A 20,031-nucleotide genomic window follows, 5' to 3' on the forward strand; every position below is an offset into this window, starting at 1 on the left:
CTTAATCCCTTAATCTCTCTCAGAATGCACTGCCGGCTGTTATTTTCGTGCCCCACGCCCTCTCTTGTCTTTAAAATGACCGACGGGCCACGCCGCGCCTCCGCACCGACGGAGAAGAGAACGGCGTCCACTTCTTTCGCTCAACCGCCCGCGTGGCACGCCTCACATCAGCGCACATCAGCGCACGGCCGCCATGAACGTGGTGTCCGCCGGGCCAACATCATGGCATGCATCCGCCATGGACGAGCCGTCCGACAGGCCGCCGGCGACGAGCTTCTTCGGCGAGGTCATGAAAGAGAGGTCCTCGCTGCTGCGTGGTGCCGGTTGGCCGCCGCCGTCGAGGCCCTTGGGCGTGGCCGCCATAGACCCACGTACCTATTAGAGCGATGAAGGATGTACGTACGTACGTATGTGGGGTTCTGGAATCGGGAATCAGCTGTTGGGATTGAGATCAGACGTGAAGTGGGATTAGGGTGCTCTGAGATTGTCGGTGCCACATGTCGCTCATCCAATAGGGTCTCACAAGCTGGTCTATGAGACCCGGTCTCATACAATTTTTTTCCGTAAGACTTGGTACGTAGATGGATCACGGAGGGAAACGGAGGCGAAGGTGCGCGGGGAACGGCCAGCGTGTAGAGCCAGGAGGCCCATGGTGTGGACGGACGAGACGAGAGAGATGGGGGCTCAGGTCGCCGTCACACGGAGGACGAAGGGGCTGGAAGGGGATGGTAGGAGATAAGGTTTGCGAGGAGAGATAAGGTACGCGAGGTGAGCAGTGTGTGGGGGGGCGCCTGTCGTACGAAGAAGCCACACGTGAGAGATTGGATCGGTCAGGGTCACCCGAGTCCAGTCGTTTACCTGTAAATAAATGCCCATCCTGGGTCTGAATGCCTCGACAGCTTGCTCATGACCAATCACCCACTGTTCGCCATGGCAGCAGCTCAAAGCGAGAGCAACCACAGCGGCGTGCCGGAAGAAGGAGCGGAGGGCCTTGTTGCCGAGGCACGGGGGGCTTGGGTCCTGTACCAGGGCTGCTGGCTGAGACCCCCGGCCGCGCAGAGCGTCATGATCGTGCAAGAGCACTTCGAGGCTCGTCCCGACGACACCTTCCTCCTCACCTTCCCCAAGTGCGGCACCACCTGGCTCAAGGCCCTTGCCTTCACGGTGACGAACCGTTCCTGCCACGCCGTCACCGGCGACGGCCACCCGCTGCTCAGCCGCCACCCTCAGGACCTCGTGCCCTTTCTCGAGGCGCCCTACCGCCAGCTCCACCCTCTCGCGGATCTCGAGAAGCTCGCCTCCCCCAGGCTCCTCTCCACCCACATGCCGCTCACGCTGCTGCCTCCGTGCATGTCCAGCCTCGGTTGCCGAATTGTGTACCTGTGCCGCAATCCCAAGGATGTGTTCGTGTCGTTATGGCAGTTCATCAGCAAGGTAAATGCGGACTACACCATGGACAAAGCATTTGAGTTGTTTTCCGATGGTGTGTGCCCATATGGGCCAATCTGGGAACACAACCTTGGGTTCTGGAAGAAAAGCATAGCAGAGAGCGACAGAGTTCTTTTCTTGAAGTATGACGAGATGATGGCCGAACCCGTCAAGCACGTCCTGATGCTCGCCAAGTTCCTCTGTGTCCCCTTCACTGAGGAGGAGGTGAGCCGCGGAGTCGTGGAGGATGTTGTGCACCTGTGTAGCTTCGATAAGCTCAGGAGCGTACCTGTGAACTCATCAGGAGTCACTGATAGGATTGGCGGGGTGCCAATGGAGAACTCTTCCTACTTTAGGACCGGGAAGGTTGGCGACTGGGAAAACCACTTGACGGAAGAGATGGCAAAGAAGCTAGATGCCATTGTCGAGGAGAAACTGAGAGGATCAGGTCTCATGTTTTGACATATCGGTGTCATAGCTTCACCACACGTATGTTTGTGCAACCAAAATATGTGTGAAAGGCTATGTACTTTGATGTTTTGTTAACCTTTTGTTTTGTCACATTGACTCCCTTGCCTTTTGAGGTACGTACTTGGTATGTGCTCGTGCATCGCCATGGGGGCCAAATACTTTTTAGTACAAATAGTTTTATGTTATTTCTTAAACAGGCAAAACAGGTACGTGTCTGTGACTGATCTGCTTTATTGAGTTATTAAAGATAAGATATCGACTGATATTATTTGTGCATTGACCAGGAATTTGTTGCTATTTGTTGAGGTACCAAAGATGTCTAGCCGATATCAGGTTTACCATAAGAAACAAATTGCTAATGGCCCGTGAACTTATTGCTATATATCATAGATTGACCTGGTTTATTGGCTTACCAAATATTTGTTTGCTGAAAGCTAGAAGTGGATGGAAATCCGGGGAAAAAAAGATGGAGGGTGGAAGGTTGGACGAAGGGTGGTGCGGAGAAAGTGAAAGATGAAAACTTACATTCTTTTAAGTAGTTTGGTGGATAACTGTGTAAGGTTCCATGTTTTTATACCAAATATTTTTAGTTATTTTTTAAAATATGGCATCCCCATTTTCAGGTATAATTAACAATTTAATCATACAAAGTCTAAAAATATTTATTTAAATTTTAGTTTTTTGCAGGGTTATTTAGACATTTAGTTGGAGGCGCAATATTTTGTTACAACACTTGCATTGTAAATATGACCAAACCAAACGTGTCATATTACCTTGCAATTAGTTTATACCCTTTAATGTGTTGCTGTGCAGTTATATGTTTTGTGTAAAAATATTTTATCATTTAATTTAGTGTTTTATTAGTAATTTTTAAAATTTATCTTGAGAACCAATATTTTTGTCCTGAATATAGCAAACCAAAAACCTCTTCTACTCTACAAATGAATTTAAAATGCTTAACTAATTTTAATGCATATATATGTTTTATCCATAGCATAATTAAAATCTACAAAACTTATCAATGTGTACAAATTTAAAAAATAACACTAACATAGATTTTAGAGCATAATGCAACACAAAATAAATGAAAAAGTAAACAAGGTGCAAACCAATAGTTTGTTCTTTAATCCCCTCCCCAACCTCAACTTTTTTTATCAGTTGCATGCTGGAACCATAAATATCCCTAAACTGGGAGAGTTGCTTGTGTTGGGTTCAAAGTTTCGCCCTACCAGTTATGTCTTGATGACATGTGGTGCTAATTTTTTAAGTTCACTTATTGCCTTTTTTTGTCAGGTCCAACTTTCTCTTCTTCCTATCTCTATCATATGGGCATGGGACAAATGCGAGCAGACATGGCTAAAGATGGACAAATGGGCCCACTGCGAGAGTCTCGATATGCCAATGGAACTAGGTTTGTTCCTATTTTGGTGTGGCAGCTATATCGCTTCACGTGAGATGGTAGCGTCACTCGCTTGAAGCACCCCGTAGCGCGCACGCGTATAGGCCGACCAAGTAGGATGTTTCTCTGTCGGTCGGTCCTTCAGTCTGCCCGCTGATCCGTTTGTTCGTTTTTTTTTTCCTTTTTTTCTCTTTGGATTTTTTCATTTCTTCTCTAGTTTTCCTTGTTATACTTTGTTCTTCTGTTTTCTTTTGTTTCTTTCGTGGTTTTCAGTGGTTTTTTATTTTCTTTCTTATTGTCTTCTTTATTTCATAGGTTTCTTTGTTTCTTTCTTGTTTTTCATCGGTTTTGTTTCTTTCTTTCAAGGTTTTCACTTTTTCTTCATTCTTTTGCATTCGTATTCATTTGTTTCTTTTTCTTTGGTTTCCTTTGTTTCTTTTCTGTTTTTTATTATTTTCACTGTTTATTTTCTTTTTTTGGTTTCATTCTACATGTTTGAAACACCAGGAACATTTTTTGTACACCCGCTTAACAATTTTTTAATACATGATTAACATTTTTAAACATACGACCTCTTTTCCTAAACATAAGATCTTTTAGAGATTCCAATACGGACAACATATAGGGAAAAATGAGTGAATCGACACTCTAAAATATGTCTACATACATTTGTCTGTAGTCCATATTGAAATATCTTAAAAGGCATATATTTAGAAACGCAGGGAGTATTTTTATGATGTTAACCTTTTCGGTGATACATTGTAAATTTTTTGTATACTTCTGAAACATTTTATATACACATGCTTGACATTTTTTAAGTACATGATTAATATTTTTCATATACACCTTATAATTATTTAAACATTTTATATACACATTTTAAAATTTTGTATAAATCAGCAACATTTTTTATATATGTTTCATTTTTTAATATACATGGTAGACATTTTCTAAACATATTTAAGTTCCTATGTCTACTTTTTTCTATACACAATTGTAAAATAATTTAATGAACATTAGCAATATTTGTTTATACATGTTGAATTTTTTTTAAATACATCATTAACATATTTTATATATACATTTCGACGTCCAATTTTTCACATACGCAATATGCACTTTTTGTGTGTATAAGGAAAAATTTATATACATGTTTCACATTTTTAAATACATGATTTTTTTCATATACATGTTTTGATGTCACCTTTTCCATACACAATGTATATTGTTTTGTGTATATCAAAAACATTTTTTGTGTAAAATTTAAAATTTTCTAAATGCACAATAAACATATTTCAATTATGTATGTAAAGTTATTGATATATGGATATATTTAGAATATTTAGAAAGATAAGTAAAATTAAAATAATAAAACAAAACTGTGAAAAAAGGAAAAATAAATAGCGCTGAAGGCCTCTGTTCCCTGCAGGGCTGGCCCATTCTGGTAGCTTTTACACGAGGCTGCGCTCTATCTCGGGTGCTTCCCCAAGGGTGTGATTAGGGGTGGCTGAGAGTGCGCCCCCTGGATTTTATTTATTTTTATTTTTTTCGCACGCATTTTGAACTTTTTAGGTGGTTTTTCCTGGGTTTTTTGGTTTTCATTTTTCCATAGGTCCATCTTAGCTTTTGAAAGAACAAAATCAAAATTTATTTTGCGCACAAAATGTGTTATTTATTTTGCTTCTAGGAGAGACACGGATTTGCTTGCGCGAGAGGCACGGTCGTGCCTCTCGGAAACGTAAAAGATGAGTTTTTATTTCCGTGAGAAAATGGAAAAAAATGTGTTTTTTTTTTCTTTCTTTTTCTTTCATAAGAGGCACGTATTTGCTTCCACGAGAGGCACAACCGTGCCTCTTGAAAATGAAAAAAAATAAGTTTTTCCTTTCGCAAGAGGCACGACTGTGCCTCTCGGAAACAAAAAAGAATATAATTTTTTCCTTCGGTGTGAGGCACGGGTTTGCTTCCGCTAGAGGCACGATCTTGCTTCTGCAAAAGTCACGTCAATGTTTCACTTGTCGCAACTTGGTATGTGGGAGTGATCTTTGGAAAAAGTGCTTGTTAATTAGTGATTTCGTTTTCCAATTTGATGCATTCTGCACCAAGTACCTGATCGTTCGCACAAACTCGATCAAGCTAGCGATCGAACTGGGTCGGGCTATTTAGAAGCGGCGAGTACATAGCATTGTTTTCAGAACATTCTGGAAGGTTCCAGCCCTGGTTTTTTAGTTTTCGGGAACATTCTAGAAGGTTCCTGAACCTTTTTAACTTGTTTTTCAATTTCTTATGATTTTTTATTATTTATTTTTTGTTTCTTTTTTTCATTTTGTTCCTTTTCTTTTCTTTATATTTTAGTTCAAAACTCTCATAACCGTATAGGAAAATGGGGATTCCAATACTTCTATATAAAAAATTGGTTGCTAATTTCTAAAAGTGGTCATGTTTCCCTAAAAAAATGGGAGTAAAAAATTGTTTCGGTTTCCCAAAATTGTTCAATTATTTTAAAAACTGTTTGTGTTTTAAATATTGTCCATAAGTTTCAAAACATGTTATTCTTTAAATAATTATTGTAAATTTCAAAAAAAATTGTTTGTATTTTCAAATTTTGTTCTATTGTTTTGAAAAAAGTTCCAGTTTGCAAAAAATATCCGCATTCCAAGTTTTGATTATTTTAAAAAAAATAGTCCATCTTAAAAAAAATATTGTTTTGAAATTTTCTTTCAGAGTTTCATAAGATGTTCGTGCTCCATTTTCTTGGGAATTTCTAAAAATGCTCCTGTTTTTTCGTAAAAGTTCTCGTTTTTAAGAAGAATTGAGAGTTTCAGAAAAAAATTGTGTTTCGGAAAATTGGTCATTATTTTCAAAAACAAATCCCATTTCTTGAAAATGTCTGAACTTTTAGAAAAAATATTCACAATTTTGAGAAGTGGTCGTGTTTCGTAAAACATTCTGGTTTTTTCAACAACAAAAAATGTGTTTGAAATTTCAAAAATGTGCGGATCTCGCTAGTTTTGGTTCTTATGGGTTTCGCACAGTGCTATATCCAGGAACGCATGCTAGCACAACTGATAATAGCACATCTTTTGTAACGTGAGATCTTGGGTTCGATCCCTCAACTGAGCGCGACTTTTTTTTAGGTCTCTAGGCAGATCTCGGGTGCTGCTAGCCGCGTCGCCTAGGTCCCTCGCGGTAATTTGTAGGGCGTGCCCTAGTTGAGGTTATTCGAGCCATTTCTTTTGTTTCTCTTATTTTATTTTATTTTCTTCATTCTTTTTTGCATTTTGTTTCTTCCTTTTTTGTTTTCTTGCATTTTTCCTTGTTTTTTTCTTTTTCTATTGTCTTCTCCATTTGTTGTTTTTCTTAAAAAAATCCATTTTCACTTTACAATTCCGTATGTGTGAAAAACATTTTTTTAATAAGTGTTCAACATTGTCTGAACGCTTGTTCAACATTTTTCAAATAGTTGTTCAATATTTTAATACTTATTTCAACATTTTTTAAATACTTGTTTAACATTTTTCAAATTCCCGTTCAACATTTTTCAATACTTATTCAATATTTTTCAAATACTTGTTCCATATTTTTACTACTTAGAGCCCATTCGGAACTCATCTGGCTTCTCCAAATCTGTGCTTGTCCTGCTCTGCGCGAGGAGCCAGCCCGAACGCTGCAGCTCCAGGAAGCTAGCTCCGCGGAGACGATCCCTCTCCAATGTAAAATCGCGGAGCAGCAGAAGTGCAGCTCCCAGAAACAACGAAGTAGAAGTTTGACAAAATTACATCAGTATTGCCACCGCCAAGTGAATGACGGTTCGCTCAATTAGAAAGACAAGTCGAACGATGCCTCTCCCCGCGTTCTCCCAGCCAAACCACGCCGTGGGCTGTTGCCGTTTTCAAAGAAATGGGCCTTAAGCCCACCACATGCAGCCCATCTTCACTTCCACGGATCTGAGAAGAATTTTCCGCAGCCGAACACACCTAGCTCCACGAGAGAAGCTGGCAGTGAGTACGAGAAGCTGGAATCATTGATTTGGAGAAGCCAGAGGAGTTCTGAACGGGGCCTTATTCAACATTTTCAAATAATTGTTCAATGTTTTCCAAATATTTGTTGAACATTTTGTAATACTTATTCAACCATTTTCGAGTACTTGTTCAACATTTTTAATACTTATCCAATATTTTCAAATAATTATTCATCATTTTTCAAATACTCCTTCAACATTTTTTAAATGTGTGATATATATATATATATATATATATATATATAATATTTTAACATATAATTTAAGTACAAAAGTAAAGCAAACAATAAGAACAGAAAACAGAAAAAAAAACAGATCGCGGCCGCCCGCGCAGCAGGGCTGGCCCATCTGGGGCTCCTTCCAGCACGAGGGTTCGTTCGCCCTCGTCCCGCATAACGTGAGCAATAGGGGCGCCCCTATTTTTGGGAGTCTATATGACGCATTAGCACGTGCTTCATGGACGATAATCTGTAGCCGATTTATGCACGACACATGTTAACAGCCACCCATCAATTTGGATCGATGGGGTTATAGCCATAGATTACAGCTTCGTCTACAAATCGTCCACCAAAGTATCGTGTGCATAGTGATTTTGGATTTTTTTATGCGCGTAATCTAGCGACTCAATGATAATGTAGTGAACCTGTAGGACATTGTTTTTTTGTGGGGTGGGGGGTTGCGTCCAACGTCCCACTCATCATCATTTTTTCTCGGTTTTTCATGCCTTCTAGATTTCAGCAAACCAATCTTTCGTAACCAGTAAACCAGATCTTATCTACGATATATAGAAATAAATTTATGATTCATAAATAAATTGTTTCTTATATGTCAGACATTTTTTGGTAACTCAATAAATGGCAATAAATTCTTTGTCCATAGACAAATCTCTACCTAATAATAAATCGCGGTGGGTTACCGTCGTCCGTCACCCCTATTTGCAAAAAAGTTCCTACAGTTTGTTGAAATCAACCCGCAGTCCATTTATTAAGTCATAACGAACCGTTTTTTTTAACATTTTAGAAAATCCCCTGAGATTTCAGGTAATCAACCCGCCGTCCATATTTAAGTCATACGAATCGTTTTTTGTATTTTAACAGAAAACCCCCTAACCTTTCGGTTAATCAATCTACGGTTTATCTAAAACAAAATTATCCATATCTTTTAAACCGTAACTCCGATTTTAACATATTATATATAAAATTTGATTAGAAAAATGTGTAGAATCTAAATATGCTGTTACTTTTAGCTGTTAAATATTTCTAAACTATTAAGTTGGGTGCAAACTTAATCTATAGTGCACGGTCCGTTTTTCTTTCGCACCGGCGACGATCCAAATTGCAAATAAACACACATTAAAACCAGATTGAGTGGGAAAAAACATTGATAACCACGCATACACAACTCTGAAAAACCTCGCGGGAAGAAACAACACTTTTCTCATCTTATTCTGAGCGATTGTGTGCGTGCGAGCGCGCGCGTGTGTGTGAGAGAGAGAGACGCCTTAGGACTGACCACATTCAAATGCATTTTCGTTGTGTGAGCAGTGAGACCACCGTCGGGAACACAAATGTGATGCCATTTTAAATAAAGAACGTCTACCTATCAGGGTCTCGAGTCGTGGTCATTGGGTTAAGAGCGTGTATTTTTTCTGTCCCGTTGCAACGCACATGCTCTTTTGCTAGTAAATATCAATCAAACTCGGTTAATAAAACAAAAAACAATTACGGAACGTACCTATTTTGCCAGTTTAATAAATGACCAAAAAATGTCGCTTTATATAACCAAATATCATTTTATTTTGTCTATTTGCTTTGCATCAAGATTTATCTTGTATGGTCCTCTCATTGTGCTAAAAAATATTTGGTTCCCGTGGCAACACGTGGGCACATATACCTACTATTATCATAAAGGAAAACCCTTCATGCCTCAGTGAAGAGAAGATCTCACGGAAAATCTGTAGTTCTCTCTAGAAGCCTAGTAGAGGGGCAACAACGGGGCCCAGTCCACGAACACAGATGTGGGAGGCCACCATCCAACGCTGCCGCATACAACCGGCCAACAATTTGAACTTACCGAATTGTTCAAACACGGCCGGATTTCAATGTTTACATTTTTGATATATTTTAACTAAAAAGGTAAAACTATGTGCACGTACGGTTGTGAGGAGCTCCACTCCCACGACACAGAAAGACTACACTAGTCTTCAACCAGTCGTGGTGGATCCCTTTCGTCTTCCTCCTGTCTGGCAGCCCGCTCACCGGACTGCCGGGAGCCCTGGAGGTATATGCTTTAGCGCAAAGGGTGGCTAGCTTCCCCACTGCTCATCTGAGTCGAACCATCGGCTAATGATTTAGTCGGAGGGGAAGGGGCCGGGGGTGCCTCCGCTTCTGTGGATCCCAGCTGGGGGTCGACGATGGTCTGCGCTGAAGAACTGGGCAAGTCACTGGCTATGCAAGCCGGTGACGCGCCGACGGTGGCCTTCCTGGGACCCATGCGGCGGCAGGAATCCCGTGTTCTACTTTCCCTCGATGTTGGCGGCGGGCACGGACGCGCTGGCCACCGACTCATCGATCATCATGCAGCCGGTTTCCTTCTTTGCTGACAGGGCGCGGTTACACGCACGTTGTGGCGGATGGCGCGGTCGCAGGCACAGGAGGCGTGGTATGACGTGGCGTCGTCCACGACAATGATGATGCCTGTGCCACCGTGCTCCCGCCCGTGCTGGCCTGGAGCAACTCGCCACTCCTCCCCGAGCTGGCTTGGAGCAGCGAGTTGCTGAACCACGCACCAGCCTGGGGCAACAACTTGCTCCTTCGGGCCAGGCGGGGGAGGTGCAGTAGCGAGCTACCTCGCTTGTATCCGACCGTCTCGATTGGTCACCCAGTCGGTTCTTATGCCGGAGGACTGCTTGTCGAATGCTACTAAAAGGGTGGAGAAAATGATGAAGGAGGAGATGGGGAGCAGCAAAGTGGTGCGATTCTTTCTCGGCGCCTGGCCTTGTTTAAATAGAGGGAGGATGAGAGGAGCTTTCCCGGTGTTGCGTCTAATGTTGGCCCGCTCGTGAACGAATGTGTGGCCAGAGTAGGTTTCTCAGCTTCCACGCGGGTTTAATAAAGGCATTTGAATGCGGCGATGAGGCATGTTCAAACGGGTGTGAAGCGGGTGACGCCCTCGGCCAGTGCGCCACTTCAATGGTGGAGGTAGTGAGAGGTCGGGTCCGCTCAGAGCCGTCTTCAATGTGGAGCGGCTTTCTCTATAGCAGCATGAATGCGGACAGCTGACGCCAGGAAGGAAGCGCGCACAGGAGGGAGGAGGGGGGTTTGGGTGGGCCAGGGCAGCCAGAAGCGGACGTGGGAGCAGTCCGAACTCCAGCAAATCCCCCCCCTCCCTGAGGCGACGCCATCTTCAAAGAAGAGGGTGTACAAGGGGAGGTCCGATCTTCATGGCGTAGGATCGATAAAGGGTGGGGATAACTAGCTGCAAGCAACCAGAAATGGAAAATATGAGATTATGACCCGGTGAGGAGGATGCTCACCGAAGCTTGCAATCCGAACATTCACCGATCCACAACCCACAAAACTACCCCACACAATCATGCTCAAGTCGTGGAGCACAGGATAGGTGCAATCCACAAGGGAAATCACGAAGTCTAACCCACACAACACGATCTAGTCATGGAGCACGAATTAGGAGCAATTTCTCAAGGAATGATGAAAATATGGGTAACAAGAGCTCTCCAATCTCAGGTTGAGTTTATGTCTTTGGTCTTTGATAGAAATGGCAAAAGTCCCCAATGAAGGGAAGAGCTAGCCTATTTATAATCGGGACAACCTCCCTGGATAGGTGTGAAAGAGACTAGCTTTGGTTTGATTAAATGGCTTAGAGACTTAATGAGGTAGGTTCTGAAAAACTCTCGTTGGAGGTGGTTGGCAGTTCCCGACTACACATTGTTCACTGGAGTCAAATAATGTTTCGTTCAGCAGCAAACTCAATTTTTGGGAACCTTTCGCGAGTTGGGACATCCAAACTCGTGCAAAACATTGTTTCGTCAAAATCGGAACAATGTTTCTTCAGCAGACAACTCATTTTTTCATGAATTCCTAACGTTGTTTCTTCGCCATAAAACATTGTTTTGCATGGACTGAAATGTGGTTGGCCTTCTTCTATATCACACCTGAGTTCAACCAACAACAAAGGAGGTGAGGGCGCAACCATGTTTTCAAGGTCAAATTATAGACTTAAGTTAGCGTTCACCTGATCATGTATTAGTATTGCACGACTTCTTGTGATTGGACAGTTGATGATTGGTGGTGTGGTGTCCATGGTTGGGATGTCCTCATTATCCTCCCCCTCTTGAGAAGGAGTCGTCCTCGACTCTAAAGGCCCAAAGTATGGGGAAAGATCAGAGACATTGGAGGTTTGGATAACACCATATTCTTCTGGAAGATCGGTCTTATAAGCATTGTCGTTGATCCTCTCGAGCACCGCAAATGGTCCATCACCGCGTGGTTGCAACTTGCACTTGCATTGCTCAGGAAAATGGTCCTTCTGAAGGTGTACCCATACCAAATCGCCTTGCTCGAACACCAGCTTCTTCCTGGTCTTATTTACCCGCTTCGTATATTGTTCAGTCATTTCTCAATGTCCTCATTTGCCTGGGCATGAAGTTTCTTGATGAAATCAACATGCTTACTTGCATCAAGGCTGGCTCGTTCCTGCAGTGGCAAAGGCAAAAGATCGATGGGAGCAATAGGTTTGAATCCATAAACAAGTTCAAATGGGCAAAATTTAGTGGTCGAATGTACCGCCCTGTTATACGCGAACTCCACATGAGGTAGGCACTCTTCCCACATCTTCAAATTCTTCTTGACGGCTGCTCGTAGCATCATGGGCAAGGTTCGCTTGACAAATTCAGTCCGTCCATCAGTTTGTGGGTGGCATGTCGTGGAAAATAGGAGCTTGGTGCCATGTTTTCCCCACAAGGTCTTCCAAAAGTAGCTCAGCAATTTGGTGCCACAGTCTGACACAATGGTGTGTGGTACTACATGTAGTCGCACAACTTCCCTGAAAAACAGATCAGCAATGTGTGAAGCATCATCACTCTTATGACATGGGATAAAATGTGTCATTTTGCTAAAATGATCAACTACCACAAACACCGAGTCACTCCCCCTCTTAGTCCGTGGTAAACCAAGAACAAAATCCATAGAAATATCTTCCCACAGAGTATTCATAATAGATAGAGGAGTATATAAACCATGAGGGTTCAAGAGGGACTTAGCTTTGTGACAAATCTCGCATCTCATCACGTAGCGTTCCATGTCACGTCTCATTCACGGCCAAAAGAAGTGATCAACGAGCACACTTCCAATTTTCTTGGCTCCAAAATGTCCCATGAGACCACCAGCGTGAGCCTCCTGCAAGAGCAAAAAACGAACAGAACAATCTAGGATGCACAATTCATTAGCTCGAAATAGAAATCCATCATGCAAGAGAAATTTCTCCCGTCCCTTTCACTTCGTACACTTTGAAAATGGTTCAGGAAAGTATGAGTTGTTAGCATACAATTCTTTGATGCTTTCTAAACCAAGGATTTTCACATCATGTTGGGAAAGTAAAATGTGACGCCTAGACAATGCGTCGGCAACAACGTTATCCTTCCCTTTCTTGTACTTGACAATATAAGGAAAAGATTCTATGAACTCACTCCATTTTGCATGTCTATGGTTCAGTTTGAGTTGGCCCTTTAGATGTTTTGAAGATTCATGGTTAGAATGTATTACAAACTCTTTGGGCGACAAGTAATGCTGCCATGTTTCCAAATATCGAACAAGTGCATACAATTCTTTATCATAGACGGAATAATTAAGAGTTGGACCATTAAGCTTCTCACTAAACTAGGCGATGGGTTTACCTTCTTGCATTAGACTCCACCAATGCCAATACCAATTGCATCACATTCAATCTCAAATGTCTTACCAAAATCAGAAAGTGAAAGCAATGGGGCTGATGTCAGTCTCATATTCAGTTCTTGGAAGGACTTGTCTTGGGCATCACCCTAATGGAATGGAGTGTCTTTCTTCGCTAACCCATTCATGGGTGCAGCAATGGTGTTGAATCCTTCATGAACCAGCGGTAGAAACCTGCAAGCCCGAGGAAGCTACATACTTGGCTCACATTTTGTGGAGGCATCCACTCACGAATAGCCTTGATCTTCTCTTCATCGACCTCCACACCTTTTGCTGAAATAGCAAAGCCAAGAAACACAACCTTCTTTGTGCAAAATGTGCACTTTTCCACGTTAACATACAACTTTTCCTTCCATAGGACAGCAAGCACACACTTTATATGTTCAACATGATCCTCCAAAGTTTGATATAAATCAATATGTCATCAAAGTAAACCACTACAAACTGGCCAATGAAGGATCTAAGTACATGATTCATCAATCTCATGAAAGTACTTGGTGCATTCGTTAATCCAAAAGGCATAACCAACCATTCATACAAGCCAAATTTTGTCTTAAATGCAGTTTTCCATTCGTCACCCTCTTTCATTCTTATTTGGTGGTAACCACTTCGCAAATCAATTTTGGAAAATATGGTGGAGCCACAAAGTTCATCAAACATGCCATCGAGACTAGGAATAGGGTGCCGATATCTCATAGTTATGTTGTTAATGGATCTACAATCAGTGCACATGCGCATGGTACCGTCTTTCTTTGGAACTAAAAGAATGGGAATGACACAAGGAGAAAGACTTTCCCTTACATACCGTTTGTTAAGAAGGTCTTCTACTTGCCTATGAATTTCCTTCACCTCGTCTAGGTTTGCTCGGTACGGTGGTTGGTTTGGTAGTGGGTGCCCGGAACCAAGTCGATTTGGTGCTCAATTCCCCGCTTCGGTGGTAAGCCAGGTGGTACCTCCTTGGGAAACACATCCTCATACTCCTGCAAAAGATCAAAAACAACACTAGGAAGAGTTGAAGGCAAGTTGTTAGCAGCCAATAAAGTTTCCTTGTACACGAGTACAAAGAATGGAGTATTAGGTTCTCTCAATTCCCGCATATCCCTTTTCCTAGCCATCATAACTGATCCCTGTTTTTCCCAGGGCTTGGTCATATTTGGCTGTGGAAACACTCCCTCACTATGTTGGTGGCTCACTCATTGTGTATGATCACTTTCTCCCTTTTTCTTTCCATTTCTTTTCATCTCATCAAGATAGACTTCCTCGGGTGTCATGGGCAGCCAAGTGAACTTTTCTCCTCTATGGACAAAACATAAGCGATTCACACGCCCTCTGATTTGCACATCACGGTCATGCAACCACAGTCGTCCTAAAAGAAAGTGACAAGCGTGCATCGGCACCACATCAGACTCCACATCATCCTGATATGTCCCTACTGAAATTGGTATTTGCACGCTGCTAATCACCTTAATTGTGCCACAATCATTCAGCCATTGCATGTGATATGGGTGTGGGTGACATTTTGTTTGCAATTGAAGCTTATCGACCATCTCCATGCTTGCAATATTGTTGCAGCTACCACTATCAACAATCACTCGACATATCTTTGATTTGATAAGGCAACGGTGTGGAAAAGATTATGCCGGTGCCCCTTTTCCTCCTCCACAACCTGGGCATTAAGTGAACGACAATCAACCAAAGCTTCTCCATCAAGTCCCTCATGAGATAAAATAGTTCCTCCTACTTCCCAACTTGCTCCTCTTCCACTTCATCATTGCCACCTTCAGGGTCACTTTTAGACTCTCATTCTCCTCGTTCATTGATGATCATAGTTCTTTTGCTTGGACATTCCAAAGAAATATGACCTCTTCCTTTGCACTTGTGGCATTGAATGTCACTACTGCTTGTAGAACTGTTTTAGTGAGGTGGAGTAGAGGATACTCCTGATGTAGCTGACCTCTTATCTTGATTGCGAATAGCAGGTGAGGAAGCCATCGAGGCATGTGGGTGCCTAGGTGGTGCACCCTCAAACTGAGAACCATATGGCTGTTGTGTTTGCTGCCATGAGCGTGTGGTGGTGCGGCCTTGGAAAGCACGAGTACAACCATTACACATATTCTTCTTCTCAACTCTTATATCTTGATGCACCACATCTTGTAATGTATCATAAGGAAACATGTCCACAAAATCTGACATTTCATCATTCATCCCATGTAAAAATCTCGCCATCTTCGCCTCATCACTTTCACGGGTTCTTGTCCTAATTTGCAGCACCTCCATCTCTTTATAGTACTCCTCAACAGTGCGGGAACCTTGAGTGAGCCCCTGCAACCGCTTGTACAATTGCCTCCCATAGTATGATGGAACAAAACGACGCCTCATGACTTCCTTCATCAAAGTCCAGCTGCGGATATGATTATTGCCTGACATCAACCGATCGTCTTGCAGCTGATTCCACCATGTAAGAGCATAACCAGAGAACTCCATAACAGCAAGATCAACTCTCTTGGCTTCAGGAAAACCATGGATGCGGAAGATTTGATCGCATTTCTCCTCCCACTCAATATATGTATCCGGATCCTTTTTTCCCGTGAAGGATGGCACATGTAGCTTCACTCTCGCTTGGTTGTCACAGTCATCTTGATCACGATGGTCATAATGATGACCATTGTGACCAAAAACAGCACCACGACGAGGCGGGGAGTAGGGTTCATAGTCCCCCCATGCCTTCATCCTTGTCACCATGCCCAGAGAGATCTTCAAGGGAGGTGGCATCACCATTATGTGCCGCTCGTCACCGGTGATCGGCGGCAATCCTGCGGGGGTCATGGCCTCGCCCGCGATCTTCTCCTCCATGCAGCCCACCCTCACAGGGGGCAGCAAATTCACCACGCCACCATTCAGCGCCAACAGCAGGGGCGCCATGGGTAGCAGCTCCTGCCGCTCGTTTCCTTGATGATGTCGGTTGTCAGCGGCCAACGAGGCAGCGGGCCTGTGTTGATGTTGATCCCCATTACCCGCGAGAGGAAGACGGTCTCCAAACAACCTTCGGATAGCTGCATCTATACTCTCCTCAATCATTTCACCAAGTGATGCGCGAGTTTTTGGGAGATCATCTTCCACATGTTGATGTCCATGTACACTCGAGTTGGATCCCTGTCATGTTAACTCTCGGAAACAAGTGGACAAAATAAAAATATATGTGGAAAACACTCAGCTCACCTTCTTGCTTACCCAAATTCTAATGATTCCTTGGTGGCTGTGCGGTGGTAGAAAAATCAAGAGTGGACGGGCGAATGAAAGGAAGGAAGCTGACGGTTTCTAGGTGGATATGGGTGGGGTAAATGAGGAGGGCTAGTGCTGAGATCCAACCGATGCAAACCAAATGAACAAGAAAAATTTGTAGATCCTTGCACCACATTTGAGCTGCAACACTTGCCACTACAACTTCTAAAATTTCTCACCAAACTGAATATGATTGCACACTTGCTCACCACTTTCTCTTCTCTTTTTTTTGCACTTTTTTTTGCCTTTTTTTGCAACACAATAGATCCAACAACAAGACTCAAAGAAAAACAACAACTTTGGATAGAACTTGGTGCAAACACAAAGAGGAAAGCAAACAACTAGATCTGAGCAAACAAGGGGTTTGATCTTTTGTGGCTTTTTGGCTTTGGACTCTAGGATGGGGAAAACCAAACTAAAAAGGATAGATCTAGCAACAAAGATATAGATCCTACCGTGTAAACTTTGCTCTGAATACCAGATGATGCGACACCGTTGAGGGAGTTTCGGACTAGGGGGTGTCCGGATAGCCGAACTATCATCATCGGCCGGACTCCAAGACTATGAAGATACAAGATTGAAGACTTCGTCCCGTGTCCGGATGGGACTTTCCTTGGCGTGGAAGGCAAGCTTGGCGATACGGATATGTAGATCTCCTACCATTGTAACCGACTCTGTGTAACCCTAGCCCTCTCCGGTGTCTATATAAACCGGATGGCTTTAGTCCGTAGGACGAACAACAATCATACCATAGGCTAGCTTCTAGGGTTTAGCCTCCTTGATCTCGTGGTAGATCTACTCTTGTAACACACATCATCAATATTAATCAAGCAGGACGTAGGGTTTTACCTCCATCAAGAGGGCCCGAACCTGGGTAAAACATCGTGTCCCTTGTCTCCTGTTACCATCCGCCTAGACGCACAGTTCGGGACCCCCTACCCGAGATCCGCCGGTTTTGACACCGACATTGGTGCTTTCATTGAGAGTTCCTCTATGTCGTCACCGATAGGCTCGATGGCTTCTTCGATCATCATCAACGACGCAGTCCAGGGTGAGACCTTCCTCGCCGGACAGATCTTCGTATTCGGCGGCTTCGCACTGCGGGCCAACTCGCTTGGCCAACTGGAGCAGACCGAAAGCTACACCCCTGGCCGTCAGGTCAGATTTGGAAGTTTGAACTTCACGGCTGACATCCGCGGGGACTTGATCCTCGACGGATTCAAGCCACAGCCAAGCATGCCGCACTGTCACGGCGGGCATGATTTAGCTCTGCAGCCGGACAGTACCCTGGAGGCCGCACTCGAACCCGCTCCGATCTTCAATTCGGAGCCGGCTGCGCAGGTCGAGGACGGATGGCTAGACACCGCCTCGGGGGCTACAACCTCTACGACGATAGAGCCGAACACTGACCTTGTCCCTCATGAAGCTCGTGACTCCGAGGTGCCGGACTGCTTGTCGGACTCCGAACCTCCCGCGCCCCCTCCGATCGGATCTGATTGGGCGCCGATCATGGAGTTCACCGCAGCGGACATCTTTCAACACTCACCTTTCGGCGACATATTGAGTTCGCTAATGTATCTCTTGCTATCAGGAGAGCCCTGGCCGGATTGCGGTCAGGACGGTTGGGATGCGGACGATGAAGAAATTCAAAGCCCACCCACCACCCACTTGGTAGCCACTGTCGACGATCTAACCGACATGCTAGACTACGACTCCGAAGACATCGACGGTATGGACGACGATGCCGGAGACGACAAGAACCAGCGCCCACCGGGCACTGGAAAGCCACCTCATCATATGACATATACATGGTGGATATCCCAAAGGATGGAAATGGCGAAGGAACAGCGGAGGATGACCCCTCCAAGAAACAGCCCAAGCGCCGGCGTCAGCGGCGCTGCTCTAAATCCCGCCACAGCAAGAATGAAGATTCCGGCACCGGAGATAATAACACACCGGATAGTGCCGAAGACAACCCACTCCAGCAAGATCCAGCGCAGGAGGACGGAGACGCCAGCCCTCATGAGAGAGCGGCAGAAGAAGAGGTAGAGGATTACATGCCTCCCTCCGGAGACGAGGCAAGCCTCGACGACGATGAATTCGTCGTGCCTGAGGATCCCGTCGAACAAGAGTGTTTTAAACGTAGGCTTATGGCCACGGCGAACAGCCTCAAGAAAAAGCAGCAATAGCTTAGAGCTGATCAAGATCTGCTAGCCGACAGACGGACTGAAGTCCTCACGGCCGAAGAGCATGAGCTCGAACGCCCCTCCAAAAGCTACCCTAAACGCAAGCTGCTCCCCCGATTAGAGGAGGAGGCGTACGGACCCGCATCACCAGGAGACAATACGGCCAACCGACCACCCCGTGGTCGCGACAGAGAGGCTTCTAAGCCATTCACTAGACCCGTACCCCGGCATCACTCGAAAAGCACAAGGCCACAGGGGAATACTCCGGACTTGAGAGATATATTGGAGGATAGGGCAAGACAATCAAGATCGATCTATGGATCGCGTGGACGCCCCATGATACGTGACGACAACCGTCGCGCCGGACACAGTAAGTCCGGCCGGGCCGAACAAAATAGACAAAGCTCTTTCGAGCTCCGTCGTGATATCGCCCAGTACAGAGGCGCCGCACACCCACTATGCTTCACAGATGAAGTAATGGATCATCAAATCCCCGAAGGGTTTAAACCCATGAATATTGAATCTTACGATGGCACAACAGACCCCGCAGTTTGGATCGAAGACTATCTCCTTCACATCCACATGGCCCGCGGTGACGATCTTCACGCCATCAAATATCTCCCCCTCAAGCTTAAAGGACCAACCCGGCATTGGCTTAACAGCTTGCCAGCAGAGTCAATTGGGAGTTGGGAAGACCTGGAAGCCGCATTCCTCGATAACTTCCAAGGCACGTATGTGCGACCACCAGACGCTGATGACCTAATCCACATAATTCAGCAGCCAGACGAATCGGCCAGACAATTCTGGACACGGTTCTTAACCAAGAAAAACCAAATCGTCGACTGTCCGGATGCGGAGGCCCTTGCAGCCTTCAAGCATAATATCCGCGACGAGTGGCTTGCCCGGCACTTGGGACAGGAAAAGCCGAAATCCATGGCAGCCCTCACATCACTCATGACCCGCTTCTGCGCAGGCGAGGACAGCTGGCTAGCACGCAGCAACAACCTCAGCAAAAATTCTGGCAGTCCGGATATCAAGGACCGTAATGGCAGGTCACGTCGTAACGAAAACAAACGCCGCATTAACGGCGACAATAGTGAGGATACGACAGTCAATGCCGGATTCCGAGGCTCTAAACCCGGTCAGCGGAAAAAGCCATTCAAAAGAACTACTCCGGGTCCGTCCAATTTGGACCGAATACTCGACCGCTTGTGCCAGATACACGGCACCCCCGAAAAGCCAGCTAATCACACCAACAGGGACTGTTGGGTATTCAAG

The 20,031-nt window shown here is 44.5% G+C and overlaps 1 protein-coding gene and 1 pseudogene across 1 annotated transcript; one reads left to right on the plus strand and one right to left on the minus strand.

The window, feature by feature from the left end:
- The first annotated feature begins 883 nt into the window (after positions 1 to 883).
- Positions 884 to 2,126, plus strand: LOC123161446 (cytosolic sulfotransferase 6). Its single transcript, XM_044579276.1, has one exon. It carries the CDS (start codon positions 907 to 909, stop codon positions 1,888 to 1,890), a length of 984 nt encoding a protein of 327 aa, XP_044435211.1. The 5' UTR covers positions 884 to 906; the 3' UTR covers positions 1,891 to 2,126.
- Positions 2,127 to 6,881: 4,755 nt separating this feature from the next.
- Positions 6,882 to 16,207, minus strand: LOC123158310 (uncharacterized; annotated as a pseudogene).
- Between the last annotated feature and the right edge of the window lie 3,824 nt (positions 16,208 to 20,031).

Source organism: Triticum aestivum, chromosome 7B, assembly GCF_018294505.1.
Source record: "Triticum aestivum cultivar Chinese Spring chromosome 7B, IWGSC CS RefSeq v2.1, whole genome shotgun sequence".
NCBI classification, from domain to species: domain Eukaryota; kingdom Viridiplantae; phylum Streptophyta; class Magnoliopsida; order Poales; family Poaceae; genus Triticum; species Triticum aestivum.

Excerpts from the sequence above, each read along its gene's own strand:
- LOC123161446 (XM_044579276.1), top strand. The coding sequence starts at position 907 with ATGACCAATCACCCACTGTTCGCCATGGCAGCAGCTCAAAGCGAGAGC.